The sequence below is a fragment of the Bison bison genome, unplaced genomic scaffold, assembly GCF_000754665.1.
Source record: "Bison bison bison isolate TAMUID 2011002044 unplaced genomic scaffold, Bison_UMD1.0 scf7180017864389, whole genome shotgun sequence".
NCBI classification, from domain to species: domain Eukaryota; kingdom Metazoa; phylum Chordata; class Mammalia; order Artiodactyla; family Bovidae; genus Bison; species Bison bison.
In genome coordinates, this window is record NW_011494961.1 from 6916853 (window position 1) to 6929622 (window position 12770).

At 39.6% G+C, this 12770-nt stretch overlaps 1 protein-coding gene across 1 annotated transcript in view; it reads right to left on the minus strand.

Annotated features, from left to right (window-relative positions):
- Window positions 1-12770, minus strand: part of EGF (epidermal growth factor) — a 99995-nt gene that overhangs the window by 56371 nt on the left and 30854 nt on the right. The window contains 2 exon segments of the mRNA XM_010858536.1: window positions 353-478; window positions 11822-12024. Of these exon segments, the coding sequence (XP_010856838.1) occupies window positions 353-478; window positions 11822-12024 (329 nt within the window).

Here is a 12770-nt window from a genome sequence, read left to right on the forward strand (position 1 = left end):
GATGTGGGAATCACATACTCTTTGAGGATCTCTTAAGAGAGCTAAAAAACTTGACAATACTGACATTTTGCACACCATCAAACCAAACCCATGGAGGTCCGTGGAGTCCACTCAGAGAATTCCTGCCTTATATTCATCCCTGCGTAGCCTCTGAAAGTATTTTATCTAGGAACAGAAGATATAAAGGAGAGCTGAAAGTGCTACAAAGGCTTTAAAATTGGGGGGAAAAATAACATCCTTTTCTGGGGGGGAAATATGAGGAAATTTGAATTTGGTTTCACACTGAAGCTCTTGATGACCCACGCAAGACCAGCCACTGGCTAAGCTGAGCTGAGCTTGCTCACCAGATTACCTTCACAGTTCTTTCCATCTTGGCTTAAAGTGTATCCCTCTGGACACGTGCACACTTGGGACTTAGGCTCTTGCTCACACATGCTGCCACTGCAGTTACCTTTCTTCAGTTTGCAGAGTTTCTGATCTAAAAGAGAAGACAGTTAATTTGGTGCAGAGGTGTGTTTTGACAGGGATGGTACATGATCCCTGCCTGGTTCTTAAGAACTCCAGTCTTCCTGCGACATCAACAGGAGTGTTGTTTCACAGTGGTGGCACTGCTCCAGGGTCAAACCATAGCCCAGATTACTCAGCATTCCAAAGCCCATTTATTTCTCTAATTGTACTCCTCCTACAGTAGCTCTCAGGAGGAACAAAGTGTGTATGTTAGTAGCTCAGGCGTGTCCGGCTCTTGGCGACCCCATGGACTGTAGCCTGCCAGGCTGCTCTGTCCGTGAGATTCTCCAGGCAAGAATACTGGAGTGGGTTGCCATGCCCTTCTCGAGGGGATCTTCCTGACCCAAGGATTGAACCCGGGTATCCTGCATTGCAGACAGATTCTCTACTGTCTGAGCAAACAGAGAAGTCCTAGTTCTTAGGTTAGGACATACAATTAAATTGAAATGTCACTCCTTGGGTTATAAATACTAAGTACAACTTAATAGCTTTATCTTTTTGACCTGCTTTTATGAAAATATGTGTTTATTTTAAAAAACAAGGCACAAATGTTTTTTTTTTTGTTTTTCTAATGCTGTTTCTTGTTGAAAATGCTGAAAATGAAGTATGTTTAAGAAGCAAAAAAGGTACAAAATTAAGAACACAATTTCTTAAGTATAATATTTACAGGTCAGATCTATATATTTATCTATTTTTAGGGTCATTATGTAAAGAACAGCATCTTTAAGACAATATATTCTATTGCTATATGTCATATCCTCAAATTTCTGAGTTTATTGCTGCCAGCATTCCTTGTTTCATAAAATAGCCCAGTGTGAGTAGTAAAATCTGCTCAGTGAGGTAGGTGTTTGGGTTAAATTAGCCAAATACACTGAACAACAAATGGCCAACCTGGTACCTTTGGTTATCGGAGTCCTGGGCTAAACTGGCAACACATATATCCCTATCACAATTTGCTCCTCATTTTTTTTTCTGCCAATTTTAATGACTTTATGAAATACTATGGGATAAGCCTGAGTTTGAGGGCAGCTCTCAAGGTTCATTTTGGAGGCCAGAGCCCTGGCAATAGGAGACGGCAGGGGAAGAGGATTGGGGCCATGGACCAGGAGTCCTGGCATAACTGAGATCAGTGACAGCCTGAGTAATGTGAGGAGCCAAGGACCTACGGAAAGGACCACTGAAAACCCAGCCTTCTGTGAAAGAAACAAGCACAAGCAACCAGTCAGCGAGAGCCTAAGCACGGCAGTGCGAGAGGCCTAAGCTGTCCTCCATGTAGGTTTGTTTTCCTGGTCTCTGTTCATCTATTAGTACCTAGAATGATGGCACCTAACTCTGACTCTGCCCCTTTCCTTCTACTTCAAGTCACTAAACACATTCCTTAACCAACAAACCATCACACATGCATACGTCACTAAGCTGTGTCCGACTCCTTGCAACCCCGTGGACTGTAGCATGCCAGGCTCCTCTGTCCATGGGATTCTTCAGGCAAGAATACTGGAGTGGATTGTCATTTCCTTCTCCAGAGGATCTTGCCAACCCATGGATGGAACTCAGGTCTCCTGCATTGACAGGCAGGTTCTTTACCCCTGAGCCACTTGAGAAGCCCAAAGCATCACATGTTGAAAACATAGTCTTGTCCTCTTGAAAATGTTTCTAATGTACATTGAGGTCTCGTGGGGGGCATGTCAACTTCTAGAGATTCTGACCTGATAAATGAAGGGAAAGGCTCATCTTCACCAGAATCTAGAACAACTCTCATGGTAGGAGTCTTCACAGCACACTTTAAGAAACGCTGGCCTAATATGCTAAAGGAACACCCCACTTTCACCTAAGTTACCAACACCTCCTTTTAGCTAATCTGTGTTATTTCTCTGGTTATTTTAAACTTGTTTACTCAGATCTCTTGATAGAGTTACATACACAATATTTCTGATTATTTAATACTACTGCAATACTACCAAGTCAGGTAAGATTTACACGGAATAGTTTTGGATATTGATTCCAAAATTTTTGTTTCTTGTCCAGAGTTTTTATGCCAATTACACATTTAGTTACATTGTTCATGTTCCTACATGCTTCACATATCAACATTTTAATTAAGAAAGTTAAGAACCAAATGACCCCAGTTTTTAAAGTAAGTGATTAAAGTCAGAAACTCAAAGACATATTGGAGACAAAATGTACCTACTTCAATTTCTAAAAAGGAGCATGTGATTGTCTTAACTGTACTTTTTATAATATTTACAAGTGAAAATCAACAAAAATCCAGCAAGGTCTGATTCAGCCTTTTAATAGCACCAAAGTGCTACCACTTTCTTGAGGTAACAAAAAATTGAGGGATCATGCTTCCTATAAATATCTTTTATAAAAATCTTTCCAAACCAAGCATGATAGATGACCACTTCACTTAAGAGTTGGGAAAACTGAGTTCTGTCTCAGTTCTGCTTTTATATAAAATCACTTTATCTCTTTGACTTCAGTTTCCATGAAATAAAAGTGTTGAAGTAGATAGCCCCTGAAATCTCTCACTGAAAAAAACATTATGGTTCTATACAGAATCAGATGTTTGTTGTAAATTCCTCTAAGTTTACATGTTTAAAGATTCTCAAACCTTAATTACTGCTTATAAATGTTAAGGGATATTCAAACTGATTTCTGAGGAAAACAGTGAGTGTCTAGGGTACAGGAAATTGCTCTTTCATCTATATCCATTGTTATTTATCTCTTTTCTTCTTGTACTTTTCTATTACCTCTTACTTGCTCTTCTGTGTGTTCTTATCATTAACATTGCCATTATCATCACAGTTATATATGTATATGCATGTGCATTATGTATCTCTTTTTCATTAATCAATAAGCTTTTGAAGATATGGCATGTATCCCATTCACATTTATAGTCCAGGTAGTACCTAACCTGGTGCCTTTTACCACACAGGGGTGCTACAAACATCTGGAAAACATGCACAAAAGTCTGTGCTAGTGAAACCTGCAACTTAACTCCGTTCCTTGGTTTTTCCTTGAATATCCAGTCAACCTCAGAGTTAGAACTCAAACAGATGGTCAGTACTCTTTTTACTATACCACAATGCTGATGGTTTTACTGATACTTATTAACAATATACAATATTATTCAATGGTGAACATACGAGAAAAGCAATCACTATTGTACTCTGAATGGTTGTGTTAATGATGTGACCTGAATTCACTCAACACCTAAAAGCCATTTTAGGAAGTGGCAAAACAGAGGATTGAGAGCTGTATTTTGCTTAATCTCCTTAATCTTCTGCTGTGCTTTAGCCTCAAATTAGGTTGAAGCCAGCACTCAGAATGCTGCTGCTGACCTCAGATAACACCCCTCCCGGAGCTCAGCAAGTGCAGCCTGATTACCTTTGAGATCAAATTAAAGCTCCTTAATCATGGAATTTAATGTCCACCCCCACCTGCGCCTTCAATAACTATCCAGCACACCCTCATGAGCTTTGCTACAGCCAAGCAAACTATAGATTTTTACCTTGGGCCGGTTTTGAAACAACACATGTGGGATTCCCGAGCCTGCTTCTTTCCACTGATCACACCTTTTTCTCAACCTCAAATTCAGTGTCAGATTCACGTCATCAACAAAGCCTTTCCAGTCTCTTCCATTTGAAACCATTCACTTGAGTCATTCTTGTAACTAAATATTTAGCAGCCCCAATGGTCACAAAATTTGACTAATGTTTTATAAAGCATTTATATTATCACATGTATATTTTCATAACAAGCCCTTGAGCTGTGTAGAGCAATTATTGTCTTCATTTTATAGATTATGAAATAGTATCTTAAGGATCACATATAGATAATAAGGGGTAGGACTGGGACTCAAATTCCAGTCTTCAGTGATACACCCCATCTCCTTAATACAGATAACATGTGTGTATGTACATGTATGTATGTATACTTATGTGTGTGTATATAGAACAATGGGTTTTATAGAAAAACACATTTATATTAGTGATATTATATATTAATATATACCATCTACTGATATATATCAGTTATTAACATATTAACAGATGTTATACTATATTTTTATATAATATATAAATTATATGTACATAGTATATTTTTCTATAAATGTCCATGATTTTTGTTTTATTTATTTATTGTCTATTTCATTAGTGAGTTTCCTGAATCAATGGTTCACTCACCTTGCTCAAAAAACTTCCCAAACAGTATAATATAGGAGTTCTTTGTTAATAGAAAAGAAAGAGGAAGAAACAAGAAAAGTTATTCTGTGCTATTGCAATTCCTAATTGTAGTAGAAAATCACTTAGCCAGAATTTAGCTACTTGGTATCATTATCCATCTAAACCTAAGAATCAGAAAGTAAACAAATCAACAGCCTCTGAGCAGTTAAAAAATGAATGCTTCTCACTCACAGAAGAGCCTTAACTAAAGGCCCACTCAGTGTTTGTGTATTTTAGACCTGTTTCTGAGGAGCTTGGCCCGCCCACAACATGATGATGGTATGCAGCCCTCCACCCATCTCCTCACTGCCACCCCTCACTCCTCTCCATCCAAGGCAGGGTGGCTACCTGATTCCAGAGTTCTTTCTTGCTGAGCCCAGACACAGCCTAGGCCCAGCACTGCAGACCACTAAGGGTTAGTTACTGGTCACTTTTCCCACCACTAGATGCCTCATGTCATGACTCTTCTTGAAGAAAGATGGCATAATTTAGAGTGTGAAAATGATAACTGCAATGAATAAAAACATGTCAAATATTTTTTACATCCTTGAATTTATGAAGATGCTTTACAAAAAAAATAAAAAGTTCACCTCTGGAGGATACACTACCCCTTTATTCTGAAAACAGATAAAGTAAGGGAAAGATTAAATCAAGCATTTAATTTACCTTTTTTAATAAAAGATGCTCCTCAGGGAAATCATATACCTGATTGGAAATGTTCTTCAACTAATAAAGCAGTAATAGAATTAGAATGTCATTACTTCAAGCTTCTAATGAAAAAATGGCTCTAGACAATGATAATCAATAGCTTGTAAAGCCATTATATGAAGGGCTGAGAGGAAACTCTACAATGGACTGACCAGGCTGGTAACACCTAAATCCCTGACCTATCTTTGAGCATCACAAGGAGAATGGAGACCCAGCCGCTACATGCCCTCTGGCCCGGTCACTAGCAGCACACAGTACTACCTGCAGTACCACTTCTAGAGTACTCTCGCAAAAAATCTGAATCTGATCAGGCTTCTAGGCCAAAGCCACCAGGTTATACACAATCATGTTGAATGATACCACAGGATAGAATCTGCAAAGTCTAGAATGTGGGGAATTCTAAGGGACAAGATCTGGATTCTTCAACAAACAAATGGCAGGGAAAAGCCTCAGAGAATAAACAGAGGCCACAGCGAGGCATATGGAAACCACCAAGAAGAGACAACAGCAAGAAAGATAGAAAAATGATAGAGAGCTATTCAAAGTATTTAAAAGGCAGCTGTTTGGTGTCAAGGCAAACTTGCATTAAAAAACCCAGCTTTGCCTGAAGTCAGTCCTATTCTTGCCCCAGTGGTGTGTAATCTTTGCAAATGTGATCCTTATCATTAAGAAAATATCTATAACTATCTATAAATGTTAGGAAGCTATAGAAATCCATAATTTGCTAAGATTTCTAGAAGAAATAACAGATCTATAACAGATCTGGGTACTCAAATTGATCATTTAGACTATATGAAAGCAGAGAATGTAAGTGTAGGCGAGGACATGGAGAAACTGGAAACCCCGCGCTCCATCAGCAGGAAAGTAAAATGATGCAGCCACTGTGGAAAGCGGTGTCATGTGCCTTCAGAAAACTGAAAACAGGATTACCACGTGATCCAATAATTCACTACTGACTATAATTCATAAGAATTAAAAGCAGGGTCTCCAAAAGAAATTTGTATACCCACATTTTTAGCACCATTATTCACCATAGCTAAAAGGTGGAAGAAACCCAATTATTCATCAATGAATAAATGGGTGAGTAAAATGGAAGATATACATGCAATGGGGTATTATTCGGGCTTAAAAAGGAAAAAAATATCTAACACATGCTACAAAACAGATGCATCTTAAGGACATCGTGCTGAGTAAAATAAACTAGTCACAAAAAGAGAAATACTGCATGATTACACTTATAGGAGGTACTTAGAGTAGGAGTCAAAATCCTTGAAACAGAAAGAACAATAGAATGGTGGGATCCAGAGACTGAGGAGAGGCAGAAATGGGAGTTGTTATTTAATGGGTGGAGAGTTTCAATTTTACAAGATGATAACATTTACAGAGATGAATGGTGGTGATGGTTGCATACACACACACACACACACACACACACACACAAACCATAAATGAACTTAATGCTACTGAACTGTACACTAAAGATGGTTAAGATGAGGGACTTCGCTTGTGACCCAGTGGTTAAGACTCTGTACTTCCACTGCAGACGGCATGGGTTCAATCCCTGGTTAGGGAACCAAGATCCTGCATGCCACTCAGTGTGGTTAAAAAAAAAAAAAAAAAACCTAAGATAATAAATTGTATATGTATTTTACCACAATTTTTAAATTTCAGAAAAACTACATGAAAAAAATACTTATATATCTAGGATGATTCTTTTCTAGAAGTTTCACAAAACCCCCAAGGTTTTATAGTAGAAACCCTAGCAATCACATAATCGAAATGAATCAGTTGCACCTGGACAGCTTTAGCTACACTAGCTACTTTCATAAACAGGTACATTTTTAGGCAGAAGCAAGTCTTCTCTCAGAATTAATGACATTCAGCAATATTTCTGTGCATGAAATGAATGCAAAGTATTTTAATAGTGTTGATGACAGATGTCCTATATTTTCTAAAGAATATGCTCTTGAAATTCTCTTATGAATTTTAAACTGGAAACAGCATTTTAAAGAATTACAGAAGAATGCAGAATTATTTGCACCTTTTACAAAAGAACATCTGTGAGCAGCAAAACTATAGTTGCAAATTCCCCGAATGTTGAACTTGAAATAATGTCATTAACATTATATACAAAGTTCCCACACTGGCTCTGAGATTCATATAAAATCTGCCTTTCATATTTGTGCATTCCACATCTGCAGATTCAACCAACCATGGATTGAAAATATTCTTTAAAAAAATTCTGTGAAGTTTCAAAAAGCAAAATTTGAATTTGCCGTGCACCTGCGATGGTTTGCATAGTATTTACATTGCATTTACAGCTATTTACACAGTATTTACATTGTATTACATATGATAAGTAGTCTTGAGATAATTTAAAGTATAAGGATGTTAGATAATATGCAAGTACTATTCTGTTTTATATAAGGGACCATTGCAGCCTTGGATTTAATATTGGCGAGAATCCTGGAACAAATCCCTATGGGTACAGAGGGATGGTTGTAATTGTACAGCTGTCAAGGCAGCCACAAGAGCACTGTTGCCTCATGGGTTTAATCATGACAACAAAAACGTGACATCAAGTCAGTCTCTTTTCAGAGAGCCAGAGAAGAAAGAGAGAGACTCTGTGTATGTGTGTGAGAGAGAGAGGGGGAGAGAGAGATTGATTCCTGAGTTCCTGAATAGAAAACATTTTTAAAAGAAAAAATAAGATTTGGGTCCCATTGATCTGTGCAAACTGAAGCTTTTAACCACAAGCATGCCATGGATAGACAAGAATATGCCAAATTACAGATTTTCCCAGAACAAGTTAGGCAAATCTAAGATATGAAATTATAGACAATAGCGAGGGTAAGTTGAGGCGGCAGCATGGTGTCAGTCTGCCTGGGTTCAACTCCCAGGTCTACCCCAGTGTGACCTTAAACAAGCATTTGTGACATTGCTGAACCTCAGCTTTTAACCCATAAAATGTACTAATAATCACATGATTTGTGGGGTGGTTAAGATTAAATATATTAGAGAACCATTGGAGGCAGAAAACTAGGAAGCGTTGCTTTTTAGAAATGACTATGAAAGCTTTTATCACTGCTATACTCGTAAGAGCCTAAGCTCTACACTTTTTGAAATTTTAGGGAGAGTGAGCCTATAATTTCAAGATAGCTTAAATAGCAAAATTTGAGCCACGTCTTCCAAGTGCCATTCTTCATAAATCTATTTAGAATCAAGCTTAAAAATCACAACCAGCAAATCATTTTCGTAGCCTATATGGCAACTGCACACTCTTCTATTTAATTTTTCAGCACTGCTTTATTATAAGACATAGCTTGCAAAAAAATAATAAACTATTTGTATTGTAAGCTGAAAAGAATGAGACTCATGGAGTAGATCTGCAGCAGTCTCTTCTGAGGATGGCATGAAAAATAGACGTTTCAACTGTGCCTTTAGATTCACAATCAGGTTGATGGAAACAAATAGCCCCAGATCATTCAGCTTAAAACCTAGATAAAGAAACAAACAATCGGCCAACCAGAGGTATAGAATTGGTATAGAATTTAAAGACTCAAGAGACAGTTTTCTATAACAGGTTAACCTGGGGTATCCTCTAATGCACATTAATGAAGTCTCCTTTATATACAGTTGGGAAGGTCCCCTGGAGGAGGAAATGGCAACCCACTCCAGTATTTTTGCCTAGAGAATCCCATGGACAGAGGAACCTGGCGGGCTACAGTCCATGGGGTCACAAAAAGTCGGACACTGAGCGACTAATACTCAGATTAAATGAGATAAATGAGATAACATAGCCCAGAGCAGATCATTCTGCACCCATTCTATAGTCATGACTATTCCTATTATTTCTAAGAGCACTACAACCTGTGCCATTTCTCTATTTTATCTCCTATTCAGCAGCCTATGTGATCCCCAAATCTATTATTCCTAGCTCAGATCTTTTTCCCTGAAACCTAGACCAATTAACTAAGGAATTTTTTTAAAAAGTCTCTGAAGCACAAGAGAGTCTAAAAGATTGAAAAAGACTCTCACTAGAGCTTCCCTAGTGGCTCAGACAATAAAGAATCTTACTGCAATGAGGGAGACCTGGGTTTGAACCCTCCAGGGAAGATCCCCTGGAGGAGGGCATGGCAACCCACTCCAATATTCTTGCCTAGAGAATCCCATGGACAGAGGAGCCTAATAGGCTATACAGTCCATGAAGTCGCAAAGAGTCAGACATGACTGAGTGACTAAAGCACAGCACAGAGCTGAGCTGCAAAGATCTGTTGCAGGGAAAATTGATTTAAAACACTGGGATTCATTCATAATATACAAAAGGGAGCAGCCCCCTGAAGACTATCTGGTAAAGAGTTGGGGTAGGGGTTATAACATGTAAGGAAGGCAGCATGTACTCAGATATTAAATATCTTTAGAACTTGTTCCTTGTGGTATTATTTAGGGGAGAAGGTGTCAAAGGGTGTTTTTTTAATTCTTTTTTTTACCTACTACAGTTTATTAAATGTTCTCTAGGCTGCAGTCCATGGGGTCGCAAAGAGCTGGACACGACTGAGCGACTTCACTTTCACTTTTCACTTTCATGCATTGGAGAAGGAAATGGCAACCCACTCCAGTGTTCTTGCCTGGAGAATCGCAGGGACGGGAGAGCCTGGTGGGCTGCCGTCTATGGGGTCGCACAGAGTTGGACACGACTGAAGTGACTTAGCAGCAGCAGCAGCAGCAGCAGGCACTGGAAATATAATGGAGAGTTGTATTCTCTGTCTTCATAGGAGGAAGCTGAGGAAGTCAGACAATTACAGCAAACCATGATAAGTGCTCTGTGATGGGAAATCTGTTATTTTCTGAAAAGAGCTACTGAGGCTCCAGTGAGCTGGTCAGGGAAGGGGTTCCTGAAAGAAGAGATTTTGGAGCTATTACTATTTCTTAGAGGATGAAGAGTAAGTCACTGCTGTGAATTAGAAAGAGTGTTCCCAGGGAGTTCCCTGGTAGTCTGAAAGAAAGTGAAAGAAATTGTTCATTGCTCAGTCATGTCCAATTCTTTGTGACCCCATGGACTATAGCCTTCCAGGCTCTCTCTCCATGGGATTCCCCAGGCAAGAACACAGGAATGGGTTGCCATTTCCTACTCCAGGGGATCTTCCTGACCCAGGGATTGAACCTAGGTCTCCCACACTGCAGGCGGATTCTTTACCGTCTGAACCACCAAGGAATAGTGATTAGGATTCATGGCTTTCACTGTCTCAGCCTGGGTTCAATCTCTGGTTAAGAAATGGAGATCCTGCAAGCCGTGCAGTCAAAAAAAAGGAGAAACCGTGTTCCCAATCATGCTGAAAGGCTGGAGGAGAGAGCAAGCATGCCTCCTAGGGTAAGAGAAAAATAAAAACTTTGAAGATGGCTGCAGCCCTGACGATAAATGAAACTGAGAAACAGGGGCCCTGTGAACCAGTTCAATAAAAAAGAGACTGGGTTTTATTACTGGCAATTGAGTGTTTTAACCCAGGAATGACAAGATTGGGTTCTCCTTCTTGAAGGGTGATGCCCCCTGCAGCATGGCAGAAGGAGTCAGGGACACTAATGAAGTGGCCCCCAGGGATGGAGAGCTGCCGAGAGGGGCACAAGCCGGTAGGTGGTGGAATTGCTAGGCGTTGGAGAGTGATCTCACAGGGATGGATCTATGCCTAGGGATATGGAGATTAAATGCCACTCATCAAGGCCTACACCTGGAGGTCTTCAACCATATACTGGAGGGAAAAGAGCTTGGCAAAAGGGAAGGGAAAGTAAGTGAGTCAGTCATTCCTTCTGTGCCTGAAGCACTTGCAAGAAATCCAAGTAGAAATGCTCAGAAGGCAGATAAATGTGGGCCTTGAGAGGCAAAGGGGAGCTGAGCCTGAATATGTACATCCACTGTGCCCCTTTGCTTGGCGTGTCTGAGCAACTACATGAAGCTTTGTGTTAGAGTCCAATGAGGGGAGAGGGAAAGAATGCTAAATCAAATTGGCCAAATAGTGATAGGCCTGGTTACACGTTAAATTACAATCTAACTGCAAAGGAGAGCTTTTGAAGGAATTTAAGTAGAGGAGTTAACCCATCAGATTTGCCATTTATAAGCAAGAGGAGAAAATGAAAAGATTAAGTGGCTGCTCCAACAGGCCGGATAAGACAAGCCGGCTGTTTGGACTATGGTGGTGGCAGTGGAAGAGAGAAGTGGACATTTGAGATAAATTAGAATGTAAAATGGAAAGGATTTGGCAGTAGGCTGAAAATTGGGGTGAGGTAGTAGGAGAAATCAGGGATGATTCCTAAATGTCTGTCTTGAGTAAGTGGAGAAGTGGGGAATACGTGCCGGACCTTGTTTGAGGTCAAAGATGACTCACCAGATGCCCAAGCATCACCCTCTGCCTTGGGCTATACGAGTGGACGAACCATTTTAATTCCACTGGGTGGCACAAATGACGAGTTGAGGGTGATTTTAACCATATCCTTCCCTGTGTGCTTGTTAGCTATCCAAATTGTCTTCTTTTTCCATGTTGAATAGAAGATACAATCTCCAAAGAAGGACTCTGCAAGCAGATTGTGCCTAAAACAACAGGAGAAAAGCATAAAGAATGGCAGAATATTTCCTCCTGGATTTATTAAAGTTTCACTTCAACTTATGGTCTGAATTTTAATCACCTACATTTTTAATCGTTTCTCATTTATGGTTAGAAACAAACATTAAGTTTAAATTTGTATTTGTGTAGCCATAATCTGAATTAATAAGATACATTTTTAGCTTCAGATCCATTATCTCATTTTTCCTTTTTCTTTTTTTTTGCTACTCAGCATGTAATTGTGGTGAAAATAAAATACAGAAGAAAACAGACACAGGAAAAGAGTGGATTGCTGGTTTCGTCACTTTCACATGCCAAATTTCTGCTCTTGCTAAAGACAGCTAAATTAGTTGCTGGCAAGATAGGAAATCAAATGAAACATAGATGTTTTACAAACCACAGGACATAACAATTCAAAAAAAACTAACCAGCATGTGAAAACTATAAGCCAAATACTCTTCAGTTCAGTTCAGTTCAGTTGCTCAGTCGTGTCCAACTCTTTGTGACCCCATGAATCGCAGCACGCCAGGCCTCCCTGTCCAACACCAACTCCCAGAGTTCACCCAAACTCACATCCATCGAGTTGGTGATGCCATCCAGCCATCTCATCCTCTGTCATCCCCTTTTCCTCCTGCCCCCAATGCCTCCCAGCATCAGAGTCTTTTCCAATGAGTCAACTCTTCGCATGAGGTGGCCAAAGTACTGGAGTTTCAGCTTCAGCATCATTCCTTCC